A 27,695-nucleotide genomic window follows, 5' to 3' on the forward strand; every position below is an offset into this window, starting at 1 on the left:
AGATGTTGCTAACAGGCAAAAAAGACAAACTAAGTGCCAGTTTGTAAGTCACAGCATAAAAGCCTGCAATGTCACAGAAATTTATGCCATAGCACTGGACAGCAACTGGTTTTAAAATGAAGAGCCTCAGGGAGTCTTGTGCTATTGTAACATAGTGAATTCTGGCATTGACCAAATTAGAAAATAGCTCAGAAATTGAGTCATCTACACAAAGGTCTGCTGCTCACCAGTTCGTGCAGGCATTCTAGAGGTGCCAAGATGAAAGAAGATGAGTTATTTTTGGAGACAATGGGAATAAGAGCCCAACAATTATTAGATTAGTAAGATCAGTTAAAGAGCTGGGAGCAACCCAAATGGAGACGGACATTGCAAAAGGCCTCTCCAACAGGCTGGGAGAAACTGCTGGCACTAACAAGCTCATTAATGAGTGTTTAGATGAAAACTGGGATGTCAGAAGTCCTGGTGCTAAAAGTGACAATTCAAGAAACAAAATGGGCTTGGACAAAAACTATGTGGGTACTGTATTCAGGAAAATGAAGAATCAAATGTGTTTATGTGAAGATTTATCACCCTGTTCAATGAGATGCTTAAACTGCAATGTCTGGAATGTGTAAGCAATTTTTCAAGTCATTAAAAACAGATTTTTTTCTTGTATCTACTTAAGGTAACTACATATTAATATATCACTCTTTGGTACAATATCTATTCTATAGGTACTGATTTTTTCTTGACTGAGTCCAATGTTTTATCTCTTTTGACCCTTTTTTAAGGTTCCTTTACAAACAGAGGACTTTCTAGGAGTATGGTCTGTATCAGCCAGTGGCCCTTGCTGATGAGGTGTATTTTGTGCAGTTGCAAAGCGACCAGGTCCGACCTGAAATACAAAATAAATACATTTCTTGACTCTCATGCTAGCATTTAAAATGAGAGGACAGTTAAATAATGAACTGCCTTTAAAAAATATTATTCAGTTGTTGGAGATGCCTGCTGAGGTTTCTGAAAGCAACTAAAACTAACTATCCTTTATACTAAATTCACAGTTTGTTTCCATCAATACAAAAGAAAGGAGAGAGTGTTTTTTCAGTGGGTACTTTTACATGCTCTGCTTTTCTGCCTTTGTGTTACGATTTATTAATTGCAAAAAAGAAAAGCCTTTATCCAATATAAGTTTGCTGTACAATGTTATTTGGATTTGTACAGGATGTCAGCCACAGTCTGTGACCTCAGAATTTCACTATACATTATTATTTATTACTCCAAATAAGAAAAAAAAAAAAACAAAAAAAAACCCAAAAAAAAAAAAAAAAAAAAAAAAACCAAAAAAAACAAAAAAAAAACCAAAAAAAAAAAAAAAAAAAAAAAAACAAACAAAAAAAACCAGGCCCTCTTCTCTTTCTCTCAAAATGCAATTGCATAGAACCACTGAACTACCACTCCAGGGAATCTCCAAGACTGAAGGACATACACCATTTCCAGATTCATTACTACTCTTTGTACTGAATACATTGGGGTCGTGGAATAAATATCCCTGAATGACAGCTGTCTTCTAATCATGACCTACTTAAAAAAAAAAAGCAACTCCTTGCATGCATGTAGTTCACATGTTTGATTCGCTGACCTTGACTGGTTTGCAATAACCATCTTAACTTAATCTTCATCTCTGCCTGCTGAGGGTGTTCGGCAGTTTGTTGCATTAAAAATTTTTCCAGCCATGTCTGTCATTTGTAATTCTCCTAAGCAAAGTACCTGAGGAATGTTTTATGATGTTGCTGATGCATCTGTTTTCTCAATACACCTATTCTGCAAAATGGACTAACCTTTTCCTTGTTTTTATCTACAGTTATTGAAATGTTGATTGTACAACCATTAACATATTTTCTTGTTAAATCCTCTCCCTCTAAGATAGGAACATTCATAGCTTGAGGTTCAAGCCTTTAAAACAAAATCTGACAATATATTTCTCTCCACTAACAATTTCTAGATTACTCATGCTTATATCAAAATTTTTCAGATACTTTCTGCAAAATATTCTTGTTCAACAGTCCATTGTTTATGCAAGTACCTAAATAATTGTTCCAGCCTACTTCATCTTGCATTCCCAGATATGTTCCTCCATATCTTTCTGATTTTTAAGATAATGTGGGAAAAATCCTAGTCCAGCATTTGATACAATCCCCTTGCTTCCTATTAGCTTCCTTGCTTCTCCATCACATCAAACATGAACTTCCTCTTTTCTTTTTCAATTTGCAGCCACCTTAGTTGTCATTATTATTCATTCCAGAGTGCCCAAAATAGAATCTCTTGTCTTCTACAAGTTTGAAAACAGCACCTCATGTTTATTCTTTCTCATTTTTCCTCACATGTGAGAGTAACTTACAAGCAACAAATAAACTATCCCCCTTAAATCCTCCTCAGCTGTGATGCTTGCACAGAAATAATCCAGTTAGCTCAAAAACAGTTTATTGGCTAGACTGAAGATTCTCCCATGTTTTGTCAAAACTCAACATCTAAATATGCTGTTAGGTGTGAATTAGATCTTAAAAAAGGCTTTTTATTTTCTCACACTTCAATTAACTGATAGAAATGAGAACAAAATGGTTTCTGAAGATGCAACAAGTGGTGTATCTGCAGGCAGTCAGGGGACTGACAAAGGACACCTCAATGGACATATCGAAGATTGCCCAGATGTACTCAACAATGAAAGGAGCAGGTCTTGACCTCAGCAAGGTTTTCATGAAAGGCTGTCTCACGACAGGTGCATGTCACATAGCATAGGGCCCATCTTACCCACACTTTTTCAGAGTAACCTGCAGATCTGAATCTCATTCTGCCAAGTGCTTGTCTAAGGCTATGTCAGAACAGGTAATGGTAATTTGCAAAAGATACAGACTCTTTCTTACGTACTTGGAGCTTGTTAACATAAACATTATTAAAGAAAGCGTAAGCAGCAGCACATATACAGCCAGAACAAACCCCATACCACTTAGGTATTAGTGAAAATAAAACTGTTATTAAGGATTACTTACTGTTATGTTGAGTTTTGGAATATCAGTAGAATGTTCTGTTCTATTTTGAAACTCTGCGTCAGATTTGGAAGCCTCTATTAACGTGTGCTGAAGCATTTTTGCTTTCTAAAGACAGTCAGAAAAAAAGGTAAAATTGTTTTAATCTACATTAATTGTGTCACTTGCGCTCATTTGAAAATACACAAACAACATGACAAAATAAATCAGGTTATAATTCTATTTGCCTTTAATTGTAAGTACCCTCCCCCTGTTTTTTGACTCTTTCTTGTACTGAACACTCAAAACCAGAATAAATGGGATGACACTGCAAGGGTGGGAAGGGAATCCCTGCTTGCTTTGACATGCGGGCTGTGCTCTGTGCAATGCAGCCCTCGGTGCTGTGAGCCTTCATGGCCACAAGAGCACACTGCTGCCTCACAGTCAGCCTTCACCCCACACACTGCCGCCTCTCCAGGCAGGCCCAGCTGTACTGAGGCGTCTCAACACAATCTCAATACATCCCAGGTGAATGACTTCACATTTTCATTTCCTGAAATTCATGAGCTTTTGATCAGCCCATCCGTCCATCTTCTGAATAGCAACCCCACCTTCCCAGCACATGGATTGCTTCCTCCAGCTCAGTGTCACAGAACTCCAGAACCACAGAATGATTTGGGTTGGAAAGGACCTTAAAGTTTATCTAGTTCCAACTCCCATGCCATGGACACCAGACCAGGTAGCTCAGAGCCTCATCCAACCTGGCCTTTAACATTTCCTGGGATGGGGCATTCACATTTCCAACTTGATGAGGATGGATACTGATTCAATATCCAAGTCACTAATGGAAAGGTTAAATCAACACTATATTATCAACCCTACAATTAAGTCAGAGAAATATCACTCAAAACTGACCACTAGTTAAACTTCCATCATTGACCACTGTCCTTTAGAGCCCATCAGTCCAGCCAGTTTTTCCCACAGCTTGTAGTCGAGCTGTATGTAATCTAGTCCATGTATCCCCATTTTGACTACAAGAATGCTACACAGGACCATGGTGAAAACCTTGCTAAAGCCAAGGAAATAGGCATCCCCCTTCCTCTTTTTCCAGAACAAATAATTTTATCACGGAAGGCAACTATGGTGGCAAGGCATGATTCATCCTTGGTAAATTCATGACAGTCTATACCAATCTCCTTCTTCCTCATGTGCCTAAAACTGCTTTCCAGTGACTTAACAGTGATTAGTTAAAACTAATGAGTCTGTAGTTCTTCTGTCCCTTTTTCACTTCTAATTCTAGCATACATCTTTCCACAAGCCAGGGAGATGCCTGCATAGCAAGAAAATTGTTCTCCTTTGCAAGTCCTTTGGGAAATGAAGAAAAATTAAATTTAGCTGCCAAACTTTTTCTTTTAAGTCTGATTTCATTCATTTTCCAACTTAGTCTGGTTGGGAAACCAGTACTCTAATATTTTTATGTTGTTTTGGGAAAGTGCAAATATTGCTAGAAGAAACTCCTTTCATCACAAAACATTTCCCATCTTGAAAGATGTCTGCTGCACTAAAAAAAGAGAACAAAGAATTAGAAAAAAATAGAAGTAAGAATGAACAGACTCATAGTTTCAACAGTTTTAGAAGAAATACACATATATACACCTAGTCCTCAATTGCAAGTGACAATGCTGATCCCCAATTTGTGATTGTATCAAAAGAATCAAAGATTGTGTAACTTTTCCAATACACCTTATGGTTATTTCTTCTATGTCTGTGTGAATATAAAATTTACTATCACTTCTACTTGAATATCCCTGTAATTCATTAAGAAACGTGTTTGGAACTTCACAATTATTATGACAACATCACGATTTTAAGTTTTTTGCTCCATCAGGTTTCTTACCTTCAATGCCTCATAGTTTGATGTCCGAGCCAAGAAATTTTCCCAAGATTTATTTGTCAGGTCCCTCTGTATTCGGGTAGCTTGGATCTGTAACAGAAATGCTGGTATCAGATCTCTTCTGATTTCATTGCTTGTGCCATATGAAAAGAACATTCACCTCTGCCCCTTTGGCTACCTTAGCTCATCCCTCTCACCTAAGATTGGAAAATAATGTGCAAAGTACTTGCCCTTTGAAAACTGCACTTATGCACTGCCCTTATAAACAAAGAGGTTTTTGTGCAAACTAATTTTCCTCTCCCAACATGTATGTTGGATGAGGCCCAGCTCTTTCAAGAATACTTTCTGTATATTCTTACTCTCAAATGCTGAGTAAAAGAGATAGAATTGCTTCAGGTGACAAAAGTGCTGTCATCATAATGCAAGACAATCCCTCAAAAACACTAGCATGAGATTTCAGACAATGGACAAACTGATCTTATTTCTCAGAAAGCAGGAGAGGGTGAGACAACAGATGAGCAAAACCATGAGATGCTTGCCTTATAACCAAAGCTGGAAAATGTCTACATCTTCTCATTCTCAGCATGCTGGGAAGCACAAAGCTCTACCTTCTGAAGTAATAAAGGCCTGTGAATATTCAGTAAGGGAGCTTATAATAGAGACTTAAATTTCATTTGAAGAAGCAGGTCTAGTGGCAATAGGTACTTTGTATTGTTATCTGCTACAGATGGGCACAGGAGCAACTCTATAGTAAAATAATGATCATTTCTCGTTAACCCATTGCTGATGCATCACTGATCATACAGCTTCATTTTTTCATGTTGCTCTCTAAACACTGTGAAATTATAGAAGCTGGGAGGACTGAGGTTAACCTAATTTAATTTAAAGTTAAAATTTGGCTCCTGAGACAGATGTAAACTTTCAAGCAGTGTTCACGTACAGGATTCTCAACATATTATATAATAAGAAAATCTGCATATGAATAGGAAAAAAAGCTTAGGTGGGCCGTCCTTATTTAAATACTCCTTTGTCTTACTTCCTTGTAAGTTTTTTTCTCATCCTGGATTTCCTTGTGGTGTTGTCCTTCCAGCACTGCAGTCTGTAGAGCAAGAACCATTCTTCCAGTATTTTCTGACACCTCTGAAATAAGTTTTAAGGCTTTCTCATCTGATGTAACAGGCCTGAATTCTTCTTTTATTTCTGAAGATATTTCACTCCAAACCTCTCCAATCTGTGTGTGGAACATACACCATATGATTCAGTATTTATCGCATTCTTCAGTTCCAATTAATCAAAACAAAACAGAGCAACCATCTCTCTCCTTATTTTTGTCTGACTTCTTAAAATTTTTATGCACGGTTAGACTGCACTACTACTATGCCAGATTCAGTCATGATAAGCCTCCCTAAGCCTTCCCAAGACCAAACTTGATTAAAAGAGGGGAACAAGAATGTTGATAACTACAGAAATTCTGAAGGAACAGCTTCAAGATACCAATTTACAAGAGCAAAGTGCCGAGTCCTACTTCCTACTTCTTAAAATCTCAAATTGCAGACATTATTAGAGCAAACTGCAACACAAGCCATCAACAGAAGCTGGAATTAGCAACCAAAGACTGAGTCTTGCTATTTCCTGAACACTGCAAGCTCTCACTTTGCTTCTAAGCACAAATTTATCATAAACTAAAGCATGTTTTGAGCAAGACAGCTCTCATAAAGCTTGTTGCCCTGCTGTAGTCCCTATAGGCACATCATTCTTAACTTTAGGATGGATGGATGGATGGATGGATGGATGGATGGATGGATGGATGGATACTGCATGTGGGGACAAAGATAGCAGAGCACAGAGGAAACTTTACAAAAATGTGTTTTTAATGTCATTTTTAATAGTGTCCCTTTAAACTGACCTTACTGTGCCAGGACACAGTCCTACTGTCCAGTCCTTCCCCAATATCTTAGTCCTGGCACATTCCTGTCTTGATCTGGCAAACAGTTAAAACTATTTTTCTCCGAGTTATTTTTAACTAGCATTAGTTTCTACTCTTATTTGCTGCATGGTCACAGATATTTGTAGCAATATGAAGCAAGAAGATGGGGATTGATGCGATGTTGGAGGTAGGATTGTTTCTTTTGCTGGTGAATACTGGCTTTCACCATGTGAAATTATAGGCGACTTGTGACATAGGGGACAGCTTTTGAAGGGTTATTTGTTTGTTGTGTCCTGAGATATACTTGCTGTTTTTGGGAATGCAGGTACAATAGTATTATTTGCTTGAACTGTACTCACTTTAAAGTCAATATAATGTTGTATAATAGCAAGTGTAACCAAATCCTTAGCAGATAAGCCGGGCAAATTTTCAAAACCTAAAAGAATATTAATCACATCAGTATGATGAATTTATCTTAAATATAATATTCTAAAAACATTATTTGTCATATAAACACATGCAAAATCTTCATCATACATACACCAGTCAGTCACTTTTGATTCTGAGCATTTTTTGCTGATAAAAAGCCCCTGTTTCCCACTCTCTCATTTACTTATAAATGGCTCTGTCAGCCTTCCAACCATTTGGATGCTACACTTTTGTGGTAAGGGTTTGATTTTTATTAAAGTAGACAAAAAGTTGAGTCTACTGATCACAGGTTCTAGAACAGCAGTTCAGCACATAAAGAGTTTGCTTTAACTGTGAAGTAGCCAACAGGAAAATTATACTAGTGCTTTGTTCCAAAGCTGTGTAATGAGGGTGTCCCTCCATCTTGTAGATTATTGTCTTCAGCATAATGCCTTGAGCATCATGACTCCATCTTTAAAAAATGTTCCCAGTATGTGTAAAAGAATAAGGTAGAGAAATATGGTTGCTGAGACTATGTTTAAATTTTTTTTGCACACTGAATGATAATGGAACTTAATTAAAAAAAAATGTGCTGACAAAAGACTATAAAATATGTCCATATGTTACTGTCAACTTTCATATAATTTCTGTACTTCACAAGAGACAGTAAAATGTATATAACTAACATGGAGAATATCTGTGAATATAGAAGAAAGCTGAAATAAAATCTTAGGCCTTTTTATTTTATTAAAGAATCCAGCTGTGATCCAACATTTAATACATTTAACACTACTAAAATTAGTAAAGAGCCTGGAGCTCCTACAACAGAGGAGCAAGTAGCTATAGATTATTAGAGAAACTGAAGATGTTTTCAAACCAGCTCATTCTCTAGGTAAAGCAGAGAACTGGCTGAAGCAACCTCAGAACAATCACTGATTATCTTTGAACCTGCAGAGGATCGACATGAAAACAAAAATAAGCCTAAAAAAACCCCTGAAACAAATAATTAGATAAATAATGTTTATGCAGCTAAATGTTAACAAAAAAAATTAATATCCAACATGAATTATTGAGAACTAAGACACAACTTTTGTATACAGACAGAAAAAAAACCTCATGGATGTGGAAGAATTTATCACTTATCTTGAGGTCAGTCTAGGTTTTAGGACAAGGGTATAATGAGTATTCATAGTCAATGTACAAACAATGAAAATTAAGAGGGACTGCCACACTTTGAAAGAAAATATTAATATGCAAATTAATCTTGCCACTCTGAAAAACTATCTAAAAACACAGAATTTAATTCATTAAGGACAAATAGAAAATTCTGACTGTAGGAATAGCCACCTGTACAACATTCTAAGTTGAATATCATGCCACTAGGAATACAGCTATTGTTACATTTATGTCTGAATGTCTATTTACAAGATGTGTAGAGTAACATAATTGGCTGTGAGGCTTCTGCTGGAGTAATGTGTTCAGCTTTGGGACACTAGAAACCAAGAAGAATTTTATTAAATTTAAAAGACTACAGAAAAAGCAAGAATAACTAGTGATTATGTTAGAAAATGCAATCAATTAGTAATATCTCTCTCAATCTAGAGAAATAAATGTACAAGTGCTAAAATATGTGAAAGAGATATTGTTTGTAGGAAAATAAATTGCAGAGAATTTCAAGCAAATTTTAGGTTTAGTCCTAAGGAAATTCTTCCTGGTGGTAGGGGCAGTAAAGTAGTGGGGAAGTCTTGAAATCCCAATGAAGAGGGACTTTGAAAAAAAATGTAATGACCAAGCATCTATTAATTAGAGAGTACTGATGCTGAATCACAATGTTTCCTTTGACTTTGATTTTTTTACAGTGACTTCATTGATAAGTTCAGTTTAATGACAAATATGACACTAACAAGGCAATTCATTTGTCTTACCTAGCTTGCAAAATAATGAATAAACTTTTGCCCGTATGCTCTCTGAAATTTCCATGATGGCAAAACTGGGACAGCTGGCAGGCACTGGAAAAACTTTTTGCTGTTTCTGGAAGCTGGTAGCAATAGGTCTCTTGGTGTCTAATATAAAAACATAAAACCAGAGTAGAAGAATGAAGCAGTAGTATGTTCCCAAACTTAGAGGAAATTCATCTTACTTTGTGGACACCATGCAAATAATTTTGATTGTTTAGCCAAGAGTTTGAACATAATTTGGGTCAGGAAATTTTAATTAACATGACTACAAATTTGTGAGAACAGCACTCACTTCTTATTACAACACAGAACAAAACACAGTCCCTTTTGTGGAAGAAATTAAGCAGTTTAACTGTCCAGCATTAGAAAAGCTGGTCATGGTTCTGTTCAACACTTGGTTCATTCCCAGCTGATGTAGAAAATGCCATAGATGAATAAATAAAATGAAATAAAACCTGAATGAAACAGAATTGGTTCAAGTTTGCCAAGTATTATAGTGTAAAGCTATCAGTGTTATTATTTACTGTCATCAGAATTCAGCAAAAGCAAATAATGTCATTATTTTACTGGACTGCTCCCAGTTCCACATGCATCATAAAACTTACCAACAATCTTTCCATATTGATCACGTTTGACTCCCAAATCCAACTCCTCCTGTCTCCATAAATGTATTAGAAGATTAGCTGCTGTTTGATCTCTCTTCCCTTGCCACGTGTTCATGTGCAAAGCAGCTTTACAGTTGTCAGATAATTCAACCAAGATCCCAAGAATTATATTGCACAGGTTCTTTTCCTTTAACTTTATCAAGGATAAAGTAAAGAAAGTTTTAAACCGTTCAAAACACAGTGATGTCTTCTTTCTAAGAAATTGTCTACTATGTAATCAACTAACTGCAAGATTTTCATAATTTGCACAAAATTACTGTATAAGTTTGTAAATCCTTAAAGTTTCTGTAATCCTGCTATATAAAGATCCATAAATCAAGGAACACTCGTGTTTTGGTGAACACGAGGGTAGGACCATATAAGATGCATTCCTGTGTGTAGAATCACACAGTAGATTTTGTGTACATGGCTTCAGGATCATATGCTGGAGAATACACTGCTACCAAGGTTTATTGCTGTAAGAAACAGAACTCTGAAGGCAGAGGCTGAGCAGTACCACACAGCACACCTTCTGTCTTGTGGCCAGATCTTTTGGCAGCAGCTGAGGGGAGGCAAGGGCTTCAAACTGAAAGAGGGTCAGTTTAGATTAAATATTGGGAAAAAATCCTTCCTTTGAGGCTGATGAGGCATTGGAACAGCTTGCCCAGGGAAGCCGTGGATGTCCCAACCCTAAAGGCTGTATAGGACAGGTTGGATGTGGCTTTGAGCAACCTGTTCTAGCAGAAGTTGGCCCTGCCCATGGCCAGGGGAGTTGGAACTGGATGACGTTTAAGGCCCCTTCCAACCTAGGCCATTCGATAATTCTGTTATTCTGAGGATCTGCAGCCTTGCACTGCAAGAACATCAGGGGCTAACAGCACAACCAGTGTGAATGAGGAATGCATGACCTAAAGAAGGTGTTTTTTTACTTTGTAAGAGGTGAAATGTCTGTGCCTGCTCTATGTCCAAGATCCAAGAAGTAGCTATATACACGAGATACATGTACAAAGTAAATTCAAACATAAAAACTGTTCAAGTCATCAAGTGCTCTTCCTAACTTCAATATGAAGAACTGAAGTACTTTTCTAAAGAGAGATGTCATCCAAACTAAGAGCATATTTTGTTTTTTCTTTTAAAAAATAGTATAACTTTGTTAAATTAAAAACTCCCTCTGTCAAATACATATTAAAAAAAAAGAAAAAAAGACACAGGGAAAACTGATGCAATAATTTCTGAGCAGATAGCTGTGTCTGTCTCAGGGAGATAAATATACTTGGGTTTTTTTGTTTGTTTGTTTGGGTTTTTTATTATACCAGTCTTAGGAGATAACACAATGTTCCATGTTGTTTTCCTACTCTTCCATTCTACAAAACCAGTTACAAAGATACCTACTGCCAACAAATCCAGAAGGAGAAAAACGCCCCGTTTATCAATAAAATAGTTCTCTGCCATGTAACATCCAATGACACAGGACCTTAAACAGAAATAACATTTCTGTTATGTAGAAACACTTTTGTGACTCTCAACATTCTACTGTCATCTAATTTACTTTGCTGAATTTCATACCATTTGGTATGCAATATGCTTCACACCTTCAAGGAGTAGAAAAATCATGTTTCATGTGCCTTTTCATTTACGCCTATAACTAAATATACCTTGCTTGACTGCTTTTTCTTCTTCTGCAGGTGGCACACCTTCCTTGAAGCAGCCTGAGAAATTTGGCAGGCTCTCAATGAATTGGAGTATGTATTTGAACTGAAACTACCTCAGTAAACGAGTTTAAAGCTAACTCAGTAAACGAGTTTAAAATGTAACCAGGTATGTCCCCAATCTTATTTATTGTAGGGTTGTGTGAGTATTTCTGCCAGCAAAAACAAGGGAATGAGTCAAGCAATATTTTTTTGGCAACAGTTTGCTTCTCCCAGATTAAAATTATCATAAAGCCAGCATTCATGTTGCTGATACTGCTTTATTTCCTCTGCTATGGTAATTAACAGAGAAACTAAAGAGATCTCCTGTATCAGTATTTGTTCCCAGCAAACATATTTGATTTTTAATGTATTTATCAACCTTTGCCTTAAAACAAATTAAGTTTTTATTTTCCTCCAATCTTTAAAATATTTCTAGCCCAATATAGCCAGTTTATAGACAATTCTTATGTTTACATCGTTTTTTGCTAATATTGGTCTATTCGTGCCTGCTGTTTACTTCTCTAAAGTTATTTACCCTAACTCTAACCACACTGACTCTAACCATATGCCTCTCTTAGAAAGTCTTGAGTAACTCTGCATGTCAGGAGGTCATTCTGTGTGGGGAGTGAGGTTGTTACATTGAATCCATATTTAGCAAATCTTACATGCACTGTATTCCGTTTCTTCTGCATAAATTTAATTAGTCAAATTTTATGAAGAATTTTATACATTATTAACAGAAGAAAGGCCTACATGTGCAGAGAAAGGTCATAGCATTGCAGACCTAAAAAATACAAGACTTGACATTTTTCCAAGTTACTGCTGCTAAAATACTTCACTAACCATAAGCAGTCGAGTGCACTGAGGAGGAGACAATTGTAGCCTAATCCACTACATAACTTCCTTGGATCCATCTTAAAGAATGAGATGAGTATATCAACTCCTTCACAGCTGAAGAGTTCCTGTTAATTAAAGCAATGTTTCTTAAGCCATATTTACTAAATTTAAAAATGTAAGAAAATACAATGGAAAACGGGAAATATAAATATTTATATTGTAATAAATTAATATTGTAATACAATAAATTTATATTGTAATAAACTTGTTAGAGCAGGATGTACACATATGAAAAAAATCAGTTTTTCCAAAGTGCTAGTTAATTTCGTAACACACTTTCATATATCAGTTTCAAAATAATGTAAATTAACAATCAAATAGGTTCACAGTTGCTAATGGATTTCTGAGTGTTTTTATATTTTAGCTGGGTCAAGAAACATGACTTGTTAACAATGAACTATAATTGACACCTGCTTTTCAATTAAAACACAAAAAAGTAGTGTCCCTTAAAAGAAAATATAATATGTTTTGACATTTTCGGCACAGTATGAGGTAGAAAGATACATACCTTTCTGTGGACATCACTTTCACAGAGAACAGACAAAATAAATAATATGTCAGCTTGGATTTCCAGTAGAATGGTATCTTCTTTTTCTTTACACTTCTCTGCTGCATACTTTAAGATGTCTGTAAATGAATACATTTTATATATATGAATACCCTTATACACATGTCAAAATTCTATTACATCTGCTGCTTTTCACAAAACTCAAATCTATATGAAAGGATTTTTAAATCAAGTTCCGTTTTATCTCCTTGGTTTTAATAACAGCTTCCAGAAGTGCAGCACTCTGATGCTGCTGTTTCATGGCCTTTCCTCTTGGTGACAGAGTAAATGACAGCAGCTTGCACTGACTTCTCCCTTGTACAGCCTCTGTGCTGCCTCTTACATTGTGCCAGCGTAAGGAATTCAGGGAACTGATATGAATTGAGGAACTCTTAGAAAAGACAACAAACTGGCTGGTTCACTCTACTCCACAGCTTCACAAATGTTTGAACTGACAGTGGAAATGTGGTAAAGACATGAAATACCACCATTGCTGAGAAAGTCAGTCTTGGAACCACTATGTGGAAGAGGGCATTCATACAGAAAACTCCTCTAGAGTAAAAGCTACTTGATTCTGATATGTAAGGTATAGTAATAATTTAGCTTACACTAAAAGCTGTAGGTTTCCAGAGTTTTCACTGGAGCTGAACTGAGGCTATAAAAGACTTAATTTCTAGGCTTTTTATTAGAACATACTCTTTGAATTCCAAAGGATCTTTCCTGTTTTGTTTCCTTCAGAGTACTAAAAACTTTCTGATATTGTAAGAAAAACCTAAACAAACTTGTTTCGGAACTTAAACCAAATTTAACAGTAGGTATGTGTTACTGAACAAGAAATGCTCTTAAATTGGAGGAGCAATGATTAAGCAGTTTTATTCTGCTTCTTTTCTTCACATTGCTCATATAAAGGTAGCTTGTTATTATTACTCAATGCTAAAGAGGAGTTGTGGAAAGCAACACTTTGATAGACCTAGATGGAAGTTTCTGGGGACTGCCACAACGAAAACAAGATCTACCAAATGAAGTAACATAAGGCGAGAAGGGGTAGCTTTTTCTCTGAAATTAAACATCTAGACTTTTAAAACTGTCTGTTTTGCTTAACTCATTCAAGGTGTATTGAAATGGAAAAAAAATAACATCAAATGAGATTCATCTTGGATTAATTGCCAGAGGTTTTTTTTGTTTTTCAGCAGTCGAAGGACACACTAAAAGCACGGCACACAAAAAAACATTCTTAGTGTCAACAGAAATGTACCAATTAAAGAACAGCAATACAAATTATGTTTTACCCAGTAGCTGGCTAATTGCTCCCTGGTCACACAAATCAGTGTTCACACCATCATGATAAAGGGCCACAACAGATCTCAGAGCTCGGAGGCTGTAGTGCATTTGTGGGAGTTTGTTGCCACAACCACCTCTTCCATGGAAACAGTTACCTCGACCAAAGAAAGGATCTGTGGAGCAATCGCAACCAATACTGGTTTTGGCAGACAATCCATGTTCAGAATAACGTGCTCAGGAAAAATAGTAAGAAAACAAACAAAACCCCAAAACACAACAACAACAAAAAACCCCCAAACCCCGCTGAACAATTCTTTAAAACCATCTAGTAATAAGCCTTTTTGTTTAGGACTATATTTTTACATGCACAAGAAAGGTAACATTATGGTGAACATTTAAAATTATTATACATTTTTTAAGAGGTTCATGAGCAGTTTTACAAACTCAAAATATGTTATGTTTAGTATGACACTTAATATCCATCTTTTGATCTCCATTTAACCCAATTAAAAATTTCTTAGGATATTTCTTAGGAAACCTAGGAAGACGTACCAATTTTATGATGAAAAATACCTATCCTTGGAAATCTGGTCAACAAAACTGAGTGCACTCAGTTATATTTTTGCTTAGCACACACTCTTATCTGATGCCCAGAAGCCAGCTCTAGTCTGGAACCTGTCTCCCTATGTACAACTCTGAGTTAACGTGTCCTGTCTCATGGCAGGAATTCCTGCTTGTACTTCTTGCCACTAAAGAAGGGCCTGGCTCACTTAAAGCACAGACAGTACAGGTAGTTTGTCTGAAGGAATTATCAATATAGTGGTACACATGGAGAGGGGCACCAGCTTATCCTTCAGTAGAAAAAAAAGGGATGGTTGTTTTTTTTTTTTGGAAACATTTGTTTCCTACATGGCCTATGAAAAAGTATCATTCTGACATCACGAGTTTGGGAGAGGGGCACCAGCTTATCTTTCAGTAGAAAAAAAAAGGATGGTTGTTTTTTTTTTGGAAACATTTGTTTCCTACATGGCCTATGAAAAAGTATCATTCTGACATCACGAGTTTTACATTTTCCTTTCCTGTCAAAGAAAGTAGGTTCAGTTGAACTGTTTTGAGGTGACCTGTGTGAAAGCCATGAGTACCCACTGACCTTGGCCTGCACACCATTCTAGAAACATAAGGAGAAGAGTATTTGCTTGGCAGGACAAATATTTATCTACTAACACAGGAGCTACTGAAGCTAAAACAGCCATTGCATGAAGCTGTAATTCTTCATATTGAGCAGCAGACCAGTCAGGAAATCCAGGCTTTCGATTCTGTTTTACATAATAAAGCAAAGCTGGCATCACATGATTTTCTCCGAGAAGCTGCAGAGTTCAGACAAAGAAAAGGAGAGAGAGTTTACAGGTTTCACATGCAAATAAGAAAAATCTAAAGGATAAGTCAACTTTATCTGTCCTACAATAACAAAATTAATTTTTAATTGAGAAAATATGTCATGAACACTACAAGTACATGCAAACTCTTTTTATATTCTGTATCTTTCCCAGAGATTGCGGTTTGCTAAATTTTATTACATTCTTCAGGTGTATTTCAACAATACTCTGTAGTCACTTGTCAGCAATTTCCCTAGCATGGTCTAAGTCTGTAATTTTCTAAAATAGAAATTGTATGCTACTTTCCAACAGCAGGGCTTAGTCTGAAGCTATGTATGAATTCTTGATTTGGAGAACAGAGAATTTCAGTGTACTGTACTACGGTAGATGGACAGATAACTAATATTCTCATGATTCTTTTGTCTTTTTCTTTTTTTTTTAATTATTATTTCTGTTCTGTTAGAACTTACCTGTTCAGCAGATGGGCCTTTAGATAAGATTCCTATTACATTAAATAGTAACTTCTTCATCTCAAAATCCTCGTATGAGTAGGTAAGTTTAAAACCTTTTACCAAAGGATTGGGAAGTTTAACTATGATGGAAATGGAAGATAAGTTACAAAAAGATCATAATTAAAAGCAAAAATTGTGTAATTGTGCACTATGGAATCTCTTACCTTCAGTACATGTTGCAAGTACTACTAAGATCTTTGCAAATCCACTTTCCTAATAGGCATTAAAAAACATACATTAATTAAACTGCAGTGAAATTAAGACTTATGATTTAATTTTGGCTTGACTTTTTTCTTCAGAACACAGAATTTAATGTATCCTATGGCAGAATAAACAGAATTTCATCAAAGAATTGAACAACCTTTTGGACATTATACAATAACTAACTGCTGTCCTAAGGGTACAATTAGTTAAACCCATGTTTCACTCAGTGCAAGTCTGAACTTCTGTGGGGAAGTCCCACAGTCCCCTTGTATTCACTACTATAATCTAACACAAAAAAATATTCTCAGTGCTTTTAGAGCTGTTTTTTAAATGCATTTGGTCACGTTTTACATCAGGGTCATCAGTACATATAATTTTGTGGCATCAGTTGTGCATACCAACGCACTTCAAATTCAGTGCATTTACAAGTAAACATATGAAAACTGCCTGTATGGGCAAGAAGAATTTACCAATACCACATATGAAAAGCTCAGAAATAAAATCTTGTAAATCACAGCTCCTAGAGAGCTAACAGAAGGACAATAATGTCTAATACAACTATGGATAAGACCAAAGCCAGGAGGTGTCTATGCAGCACATTAGAGGCAAAGGAGTGTTGTTCCTGAGGTAAGCAAATAGCAAACAGGTTTTTCCTAAGAGAAAGATAATAATATCATTATGAACTTTACATAAATTTTACAGTTTGCTTGTGATGAGAAAACTTCTCCTTTTCAAAGGCTCAGACTCCTGTGATGATTTGTGAACTATATAAAATACAAGACTGACTTTTCTGAAGTTGCTTGGATAGTATATTAAGAAGAAAAGGGAACATTCTGAAGCAAATTGCTATAGTATTATCTATAAGGCAGAATTAAATGGTAATGTTGATGTTTTTTCCACCTGATATTTATACCTTGTATACCCTCTAGGCAGGCTGAGGGTAAAGAACCTAAATTAAATTGTTTTAATATTTTCTTTGCATAGAAACAATTTTTCTTCATTTTAGTATAAGAAATTAAAAATACCTATCTGGTTTACTTATTTAGTAGGAATAAAATGCCCTGTTTCTATAGCCAGATAAACAATTTGAATTTTTTAGATATCCAATATGTTGCTTCAATAGTATAACAGATATTTCATACTAGTTGGTGTTAAATGAAAAGCTTGAATGAAAGTCAGTAATCTTCATGTAGTAATACAGCCAACTGGCAAACTTCCCTTCAACAGGAAAGCGATATATTCCTGAACAGCCAATTAATCCACAGGGATCTGATTGCTTAATTATTCAGTATGTACATCACAACTTAATTTGAAGCTCATCTCAAGTGTAAAACAAGAGACTAAAGCAACATTAACCTCTATATAAAGTTAATTTCTCTGCAGGTTTCTCATAAAACTTCTGGAATATTACAAAAGAACGAGTCATCTACATTTTAGGTAGGGCATGGTAGTGCATTATGTGACATAGTCTTTAAAAGAATTTATGTGCCTCTTATTAACTGGACCTAATTATTTTCTCAGAATCTTACTTAGAGCTCCTGAGCTAATTTTTGCACACCCTTCTTGTTCCCATCTATGAGGCACACATTGAATTTGGGTCATCTGAATATAGCCTACATCTTCAAACAAATAATGAGATTTAGTGCAAAACTCTTTTTAGGACAATGGCGCTTTCAAGAATCCATACAAGAATACAAGAATTAACATTAAATTTTGCACATAGATAATGTTAATGTGATTTTCTAAGTATTAAATAAGGTTGATGCTAGTATTCTGGGCTAATTACCTACAGATTTTAAATCTCTGAGGTAAAGACAACTACAGAAAGAAAAAATGTTTTCTTGCTCAGCAAATCCAGGAAAGAAAAAAGCACTGGAGACATAGGAGAAAAAATATTAGAGCCCTAATGGGGAAGAATACCGAGCTTATAAAAGCAAAGGAGAAGTTATTAGTCTCTGGAATACTACTCTAAATACTTACAATCATAGGTACTGCAGGTTCTTCAGCTAGTAATGTGGCAATCACCAAGAGGTCATTCCGTAGCTGATGATCGCAGTGCCGGAAGCCACACATGAGGTCTACAAAAACATCTTTCAAAGCACTTAAAAGAAAATGAAATGCATTTTATCTTTTCCTTTGATATTCTAATGTTGGACAGCTCTACATATATGAATCCTCATTCAGCATCATACTTTTCAAAGCCTTAGGGTTTAACTACAAGAGAAATAAGTTAAAACTTTATTATGAAGTGGATTCTTTTGGGTACCACTAGACATCCCATTCATTCGTAGATGCAAGATTCATGTATTAAAAATTACATCTTCCATTGTTTGTGCTATAATTAATTAATACAAAGACACAGTATTTACTCAAATGTGGAACTGGACATTGCTGAATGATTATTGAGAAGGAACAGTCTAATCTCAAATAGTTAAAACAGTCTAACTCACTAAGGAAGAACCTGTTATTTACTCCAGCAGAGGATCTAAAAATAAATCTTGTATATCATGGCATAGAAATTCCTTGTAATTTTGTAAGATCAGCACTTCAACAGTGCAGGAGTTCTGGCCTGTTAAGCCTAATGTGGAAGCTTCAAAATGCTGCAATTAACTCTTCTATTGTACAAAGCAATAGATAGAGCTATTCCTCCTACACTATGCAGCAGAGCACCTTGTTCTTGCCCTGTAACAGCAACTACTATGTTAGTACTGAAAACTTAATGAGGATGTAATCAGAGACCCATTTTCATTTCTCTGTTAATTTCAAACAAAATGCTACACAACAGAATGCTGCAGATGTCTCTGAAATGACAAAATGAATTCAAAAAAATTGTCCCTGTACTTACTGTACACATTCCAAGCTTCTGAGCTGATCAACAACTTTTTCTTTTGAGGCTTTTTCTAGCAGGTTCCATAGGATATCTGAGGAACGGAACAACAGCTGTCCCGAGGGATCAGCACCATTTAGACACAAACAAAGCCTGCTGGCTGCTTGGGCCCTCACCATTTGTCCACAACTTATTCCTGAAATTATGTAAATCAGAGTAATTAATTCGCTATCGGTCAGTAATTGTTTCAGGCATGTTCAGAGAACAAATGATCTAAGATCAATGATAATGAGATTATTGAAAGAACAGTTTGTACTAACCAGAGGTGGAAAGATGCTGGAGAGCTTTAAGTACCCACAACTTCTCAGTAAGTTGATTTTCAACTAATGCTAGTGACAAAACAAGAATTTCTGCTAATTCTCCCATTTCAGCCATCTGGATTTTATAGTTTGGATTTGTCGGCTGGTAACCTGCACATACAATAGCTTTAGTTAAAATGCAGTAAATACTGAGAATTTTGATTACTTCATAAAATGTTCATACTTTTTATTGAAAGGATTGAAAATCAAGTATCATATTTCAAGCAGTTAAGAAAAACAATCCAATACACAAGAGCTGCTTTTCTTATATCTGAATAGTGCCTATAAAACATTCAACTGAATCACCCTCAAACAGACTTTAATGCTATAGAAACAAATTTCTTGCTTCTTAGAATTTAGACAATGAAAGCAAAAGCAGGGCTATAGAAGTGAAAAACTTCCTTCAGTCATCAGTAACCTAGTTCTCTTCTGTAGCCTTTTGACTAGAGAATTATTGTGTTCTATCATCATATGACAAAGTAGGTGAATCCACACTATGATTTACAAGCTTGACTTTCTAATGTGTCCTTGTTTTTACTTTTGTCCATGCATATGCAAATCTTTATTCCATTAAGGAATTATGGGGAAGGTGAAGCATTGAGAAAATAAATTTATATTTATGTTTATATTATGATAACTCATGACAGCAAAGTTTATCTTAAGCAGCTTAAGTATATATATGTGTATACATACACACTATATATATATCAAATTTCATAAAGTACAAGATTGATAAATACAGATAATGCACATGGTGAAATGAAGTTTAACTAAGCACACACTCTGATAGGCTCCAAATTGATATTACTTTACAGATAAGAGAACTCTGCAGGGTCAGACTTTGGCAAGATTTACATATATGGTTAGAAATGAAATATTTGACTAAAATAATCAGACTGAAACACATTCTTCGTTTCAAGATAACGTATCCTATTTTCTAAATCAGAAGAAAAAAACCAAAATTGCTCAATAACATTCATTTATCTTGATGGAATTATTTACAGATACAGAACTAAATGCACACACAGCTACTTGCAGGATTTGAGTCTTGTTTGTAAGGTAAAACCAGATTCGGATGCACTCCTATTTCTAGAATTTTGAAAGGGTTGTAGTAGCAGCAGCTTCTTTAGGCCTCCTAAAATAAATGAAAACTTGTAAAAGGGCACAGCATTAGTGCCCCACCGCAGGAACACAGCAGAGGAGCACACTGGCATCAGGCATGCTCCTTGACCTGCACTCTTGAGCCACACTATGGCAATATTCACTTGAGGCTGGCTGCCTACAAAGGCAGTGGTGCAGTCTCAGAGCTTGAGATGCTGTGCCCCTCTGGGAGTGATCCATGACTGACTTCACCTGACAACAGTCTCTGGCCCCATCATAAGAGTCAAAGGAACTGTGTAATGGTGGATTCTGGTCATGCCTGAGTTCATGCATAGCCTCTTTCTGCAGAGATAAGTCACACCATTTATTCAAACCTATGCTTATATGTGTCTGTATAATACGAACTCAATCAAATTTAAATTAGTTCAGATCTATCATTATACAAGAGAAAGCAGAGCTGCTTCTTTCCAGGCTACATATAAAAACCTGAAAACTACATTTCCTTTCTTAAAATTCTGATCCTAACTGCTTTTTTTCCTCTCCATTACCCATATTTCAGAGACCTTATATCACTTCACATTTTCTGCATGCTATTTAATGCTAATTTTCTTAAGTGTAATAACTGATGAACATTGATGAACTTATTTCAGATTTAGAATATGCACCTCTATAAAAACATGTTAATTATCCATTTGCCAATGTTATATATTTAATATATTAAATACAGTAACCATAGCTATAAAGAAAAATTATTCGAGAGGTAATTAAAAGAGGCATTTCAAAGTAGTTGGGATCATCAAAAAATAAAAATACCCTGCTTTACCTGAAAGTAGTTTTCCTGGTAGCTCCATATTATAAAAGTTAACAATGCTCTTACAGATTTGTATTTTAACTTGAGAGCTTGGCACTACCATCAAGAAACCTGTCAGAAAGACAAATAAATGTAATTAACAGACTTTACAATTTTTAAAGAAAGTATTCTTAACACAGTATTCTTCTTTTTACACCACTTAGTATTACCTAATTTCATGCAAAGTTTCATTATAAAATATTCAAGAGGCAGAGACTCCCCACAATGGAGAGGACAAAGGCATCTTAGAGAAGTAGCATAAGTTTAACCAAAAAGTTACCTTCTCTGCTTTATGCCTACAGACACTCATAAGGCACTGGATGTTATTCCAGAAGTTGTGGAATTTTGAGGAAGGCTACTAAGCTACTACACTCAGCTGTTGCCATCACTACCCCATCATTAGAAACTCTTCTAAGCAGATATGATATGAAATAAAGGGAGCACAGAAGCAGGAAGGATACATGTTCCTGGCATCCCAGGTTTCAGTGTTTACAGTAATACCCCCATTTCTCAGGTCAAAATGAAATTAAACAGGCTAGATAAATGTTTACGTCTTCATCTGCACTGATAACGTTTTCTCATGTAGCTTTTGACATTGGCAAATAGTTAATTCTGCTAGCCAATCTTCAGGTTAGCTGCAGAGCAAAGTAAACATTGTTTCTAATATGAAAAACACAGAGGATTGAATGAATAATTTAAAGAAATTACCTACATTTACTAAGGAGTAACAATAAATTAAAATCGTGCTAATAATACAGTTGATTTTATTGTGGCATAATAATAATTTTATTGTGGCCTATCAGGTTACACTCACCCAGTTGTGCAATGGATTGTGAAACTTCAACGGAATAGTTAACTTCATCAGATGATTTCTTTTTTTGAAATGGTAACCTGCAAAATTAAATTTAAAAACATTACAACTATATTTTAATCAAGTCACCAGAAATGTTCAGTAGCTCTTCTCTTCTTCCTTGACGGAAACTTCCTAATTTTTCCTGATAAGGACACATTTTCTAGGATGAATGCACTCTGTACAATGCTGATTTTACACTGGAAGCTTCAAAATCTGCAATTACATGTTGGCAATTAGTGGTACATGTTCACAGACAATATTTTCATAATTCAAATATGATGCAACAAATGCTGAATGAACAAATGTCATTTGGAAGACTAAATCCTAGAACCTAGACACTATCAGGCTATTACAGAGCTAGGCTATGGACAGACATATGCAGAGGTGGAAAAAAGGGATCATATCTCTGTGCAAGAACTCTGGAAATGGATAAAAGTAAACCCAATAAACTGACTCCAAATAGCACAACAACAAATTTGTTTTTAAAAACAGGACATTAATAAATACTCCATAATGTATTCAAAATACTCAGATATGACATAAACATGTAAGGGCTAAGAACTGTCTAACAGTAAACATTACAATATTATGCTAAGGGCTCTGCAGCACATACTGTGGAAGCAGCTTTCCAGTAGGTTTACCTCTGTAAATACTGCCAGAGGAAAAGAAAGGAAAGAATAAACAACAGAATAAATGCTGGGGGAAGCAGGGGAGGGAGAAACAAGACATTGGGGGGGGAAAAAAAAAAGTGGGAAAAAGACAAGTAAACACCAGCAGTTATAAAAGAGTGGAATATTTTACTGGAGAAATTAATGTATCTGAAATGGAATCCTAAAAAAAACCCCCCAAAAAAACCAGCCCCTGCCTGTGGTTAAAGGCTTCTCTGTCATATGAAGTAGTAGTGAATTGTGGTGGAATTTCCATAGTACAGAAATTCAAGAAAAACCCTAGGGTGCAATTTTCTAAAATATATTCATTGCAGAAACCGCAATTAGTGCTGAACTGCTCTAAAAGAGGAAAAGTCACACAGCTACATTTTATTGACTTTATACACTCATTCTCAGTTCTGTCATGCTTCTAGCAAACACCAAAGAAAATTAAACTCCATGATGTACCTCCTCATTCCCCACTGTGTGGCAGCAAAGAAAAGCAGTACGTCTCAGGGTGTTTAGAGAACTAAAAGATTCAGCTGAGAAGTTCTGTGTTTATTAAACGTAACAGCTGAGAGGAAGCTATGTAAAAATTCACCTGAATATCTGTTTTACTATGCCACTAGTTTTCTATCTGGTGATTTGTTTTGGGGTTTTTTTTTTTTTTTTTTGTTCTTCCTTATTCTTCTGAAATGAAATGAAATTTAGGAGTAACTGTAGCTACAAGCATACCATAAATAACTTTACTGAATTACTGAGGAGGATAAAACTACTGACAAGTGTGGATAACACCTAAATTCTATTCTATAGGTTATTTAAAATACAGTATGACAACAAAGATGCCCAAAAGTTCATGCGGTAAGTTTTTTAAAGTAAATATAAATCCTAAATCCTGTTGACGTTCTTTCTCTCCTGTAATATGGCTTGTAATTTTGTAATGCTTACCTTTAGGTATTAGAGTGTCTTTGTCACCCTAAGTTTTTAAACTCACTTAAGAGCTTGTCTGAAACAGCAAAACACACCTCAGTACCACTCAGCTGCTGAATCCTTCGAGTCCAGCAGTCCCACACTGACTTAGGCAGTAAGAGACCTTGGGGAACCTTGCTGCCAAGCAAGCTGGGGCCAAGTACAACACAGTTTTGAATTATGTAACATGCAACTGCAGATACTGAACTGTTAAAACAGGTTCCTCATTCATGTCCCCAGAAACTGGACACAAGTCAAAGACAGTTGACTGTAAAAGGAAGGATGATCCAATGGATACCTTGCAGTTACAGGTACTTTGTAGATAAATGCTGTATGGATACGTTAGTCGCCTTAGAAAATGTATAAACCTGTTAATAAGCAGTATTTAAATCTCTAAAAGAGGGGCTGAGGTACTTACCCAAACAATTTAATAAGTTCACATAAAGGCTCAGTGAAAGCTTCTTGTTTACTCATTTTTTCTGCACACAGGTTAAGAATTTCAGTAATTTGTATTACATCCTTAAGGGGCTTTTAACATGAAATTAAGGAAATCAGATCATCTGTATCACTACGAATCAGCAGAAAAAGCTGAAAACGGCGCTCACCACACTTCAAAGACACAACCAAGAAAAAATAAGACTAATGTTTACAAAGTTTGGTGTTTAAAAGAAGTACGTGAGTCAATACTTAAGCTTTTTGAAGTAGCCCTACTTTCATATAAGTACAACTTTTGCAGATCTGATTTAGGTGTCTTCTCAGTTGAACTCACTGGAAGCTCAGCACTAAATTTCTAAAAATGGAGGATGAAAAGTTTTTACAACATGTCAGATTTAGCCACCTAAATTCTGAGACAGTCTTGTGATATTTAAATCGTTTTCTCCTCTAGTCCCAAGTGACTAACTGAAATTTGAAAATCTGGACCCAAGTACATATGGAGATTATTTAATTTAGGGTAGAGGCACAAAATCAAAGCTGAACAGAAAACTGAGACCAAGAAGTTACTACCAATCCACTGACTCCAGAAACTGTCTTGAAGTACACAACTCAGTTGTAATGTGATGCCTTAAATCACTGAGCAATTATCTGAATTGTATGAAATTAATAACATTTTTCCACATGCCAACACCCTCCTTAGTGCTTTTACCATTATTGGAACCTTTCAGTTTGTACTGTACAGATAAATTAGTTTGACTTAATTTTTCTTTAAAATGTCTCCTTACTGGAGGTCTATTTTATCTTGCTATTTTATCTGCTGTTTCTTAAGTAGTGGCAATTATTATGCTTTTCTATTCTGAGTTTAAAGTACACCAGTTCCATTTTGGACACTTTCAGCCACTGTACAGGTGAGAACCCACGACTGAATTTTGTGACAAATGAATCTAATATCCAAGAATCTTGCCAACCTACAAACCTTGGCTGTGTGCACACAAAGAGGCCAGTGATGAGAATGTATACCATCATCCCTGCTCTCCATGGGGAAGCACAGTACAGCATCAAATACTTTACTGAAAAGTCAGACTATTACCATACATAAAACACCATGACTTTAGAATTCTAGAGTGGCAAAAAGGATACAAGTCCATTTTCAAAATGCTTGACAACCTTCTTGAGAGTTTTCAGCTGCTCTTTTTCCAAATCTTTCTTAAGTAAAAGAATGAAAAGCAGGTTTTAATTACAGTTTGCCTTAGAACCTTAAATTATTGTTTATCCCCTTTTTAAGTTTAAATGAAAGTGGAAACCAGATTTAAAAGTTTTCATAACACAACAAAATTCTCAAAGTGCTTTGAAGCAGGATTAACTCCATGATGAAGCCTCATTTCTCAGTATGAAGTCTGTTCTCTTGTAACTGAAGAGGCTTTCAAAAACTCCTGTTCAAGCGTGTCGACTCTTTCACTTAAATTCTTTGTGATTCTTTGTAAAGCAGCTAAGAAAACCAAACCTATGTCACACACAACATAAATGTGCAAGCATGTAGATCTAAGTGGCTTAGAGTGCTCTGCACCACTAGGAAAGAGCCTTCAAATTCCAATCTGAAAACAACTGAAGAGAGGATATGTCAGGCTGTGTCAGTGATGTGCAGAGTTCATTTCAGCTCTCCTGAGCACCTGCAACTTGAGGCAGGCCAGGAAGTTGTTTCAGGAGTCTACATGCCCAGAATCCTATAGGTATTTTATCATATCTACATATCTACAGAAGTGGTAAACAATATCATCCAGCACTTTTTTCTTCAGTCAGTAAGTTTATTATATCAGCTCTGTATTAAAAAAGGGGAAGAGGGGAAGATATAACTACTTATCTGTGGGGCATTAATTTAAAATGTGCTAGGTTTAATGTGGTCCTTGTTAAAAAGCATAAATTATCCATATTTTGGATCAAAATTATTTGATGGCTTAGTGAATTTAATCTGCCAAATCATCTTGTGGAGACTAAAAATCATCTGTGAAAGCCCATGAGATGATGCTTCTCCTGTGTGTGCAGGTAGTTGTATTTATTCTTCAACATTGACCTTTGTATATTTCACCTCCATTTAAAATCATCTCCCTGGAGAACTGTTAGCAGTTAACTTGGGCAATTACATAAATTCATGGCACACTTTCAATAAGGTTGTAGGTACATCTACTTCCCAGCTAGAATATGCTAGAAATATATATGCAAGAAATTCTGCATGTCTAGTTTTTGAATGATCATGATTTTGTCTTTAAGTTCTTGTGTGATCTTCTCTTTCTCTGTGTATTTTAATATTGACACTTTTTTTTTTTAGTAACAATGACCATCTTTAGAAGCATTCAAATACCAGAAGAAACACTCATCTTTGTGCATCTCCAGCCACCTGTGTTGGGTATAAGGGTATAATAAACCCATCTGAGTTTATTCAGGGTGGGTGCTAAAGTAACTGTACAAAACACTTGCCAAAACCCCATTACCACCTGTGTAATAGACAGCGAGGAACCAGGGTTACTTACTGAGCCCGAGTCTTTGAGCAGTGCGATGACGTGATTCAAATCCATTGACCTTAACTGTGTCTCCTGAAAAAAACAACACTTTTATCCTTTTTTTAAAAAAATTTTGAAATTTTGCTCTTGAGGCGTTTAAAATGTGAAATAGCAGCGTTAAACCAACATTAATTTACCCAGGGACGGGTAAATCCAGGCAGTGTGCGGAGCACACACCGGGGTTTGTTCTCAGCCCGAGAAAGAGGGCAGGGCAGGGCAGGGCTCGGCTCGGGGCAGCACCGGGGCCGGGGGTGCCCCTGCCCGAGGGGTGCTCACCTTGGCGGCGTCCGGGGCGTTCGTGCGCCTCTCGCCGCCGTTGCGAGAGGGGCCGAAGGCCGCCCGCGGGCCGGGGGGCTCGGTCGCGGCCAGCTCGGCCATGGCGGCTCCGCCGCGGTGGCAGCGTTGCCATGGGAGCGGCGCGGCGCCGAGGCCCGGCCCGCCCGCAGCGCCGCAGCCTGCCCGGCCCGGCCCGGCCCGGCCCTCCTGCCGCCTTCCCCTGATACTGCTCTGCCGCGACCCCCGCGTGTGACACCCTCCTCCACCCGGCCAGAAAAGGCACTTCGTGAGGTGCTGTCTGTGAACGCGACCTCGGCGAGAAAAGCATTTCTCCAAACCGTCCGGGGCAGAGGCTCGGCGGCACCCACATGCTGGGCAGCTGGAAGGGCAGAGGCCGGTGGGTCCATAATAAGTAATCATGAAAAACCCTCCGTGGGACGCCAGCATGACAAACCTCGGACAGGAAAGAGCCGCCTGGG

General features: G+C 36.5%; 1 protein-coding gene across 1 annotated transcript; it reads right to left on the reverse strand.

Moving 5' to 3' along the window:
* Positions 1 to 448: 448 nt before the first annotated feature.
* CFAP69 (cilia and flagella associated protein 69) lies at positions 449 to 27,318 on the reverse strand. Its single transcript, XM_041408372.1, has 23 exons — positions 27,217 to 27,318; positions 26,911 to 26,973; positions 25,523 to 25,588; positions 24,366 to 24,475; positions 22,293 to 22,369; positions 21,452 to 21,550; positions 19,489 to 19,638; positions 19,187 to 19,364; positions 18,322 to 18,442; positions 16,302 to 16,350; positions 16,096 to 16,217; positions 15,400 to 15,616; positions 14,258 to 14,422; positions 12,930 to 13,048; positions 12,368 to 12,486; positions 11,226 to 11,307; positions 9,795 to 9,987; positions 9,157 to 9,294; positions 7,183 to 7,259; positions 5,933 to 6,127; positions 4,900 to 4,986; positions 3,027 to 3,131; positions 449 to 874 (listed from the first exon to the last, which is right to left on the reverse strand). The coding sequence occupies exons 1-23, from the start codon at positions 27,316 to 27,318 to the stop codon at positions 746 to 748; spliced, it is 2,763 nt and encodes a 920-aa protein (XP_041264306.1). The 3' UTR covers positions 449 to 745.
* Between the last annotated feature and the right edge of the window lie 377 nt (positions 27,319 to 27,695).

Source organism: Onychostruthus taczanowskii, unplaced genomic scaffold (genome assembly GCF_017590055.1).
Source record: "Onychostruthus taczanowskii isolate IOZ18803 unplaced genomic scaffold, ASM1759005v1 scaffold3, whole genome shotgun sequence".
Taxonomy (NCBI): domain Eukaryota; kingdom Metazoa; phylum Chordata; class Aves; order Passeriformes; family Passeridae; genus Onychostruthus; species Onychostruthus taczanowskii.

Bases quoted from the DNA above. Each gene is read 5' to 3' on its own strand.
- CFAP69 (XM_041408372.1), bottom strand. From the start codon at position 27,318: ATGGCCGAGCTGGCCGCGACCGAGCCCCCCGGCCCGCGGGCGGCCTTC. The intron at 24,476-25,522 runs GTATCCTTTTTG...TCATGTTAAAAG, and splicing joins AGCATTTTGAAAATGGACTT to CCCCTTAAGGATGTAATACA. The intron at 18,443-19,186 runs GTAAGTACAGGG...TTTTCTTTTAAG, and splicing joins AGAAGCTTGGAATGTGTACA to TGCTTTGAAAGATGTTTTTG.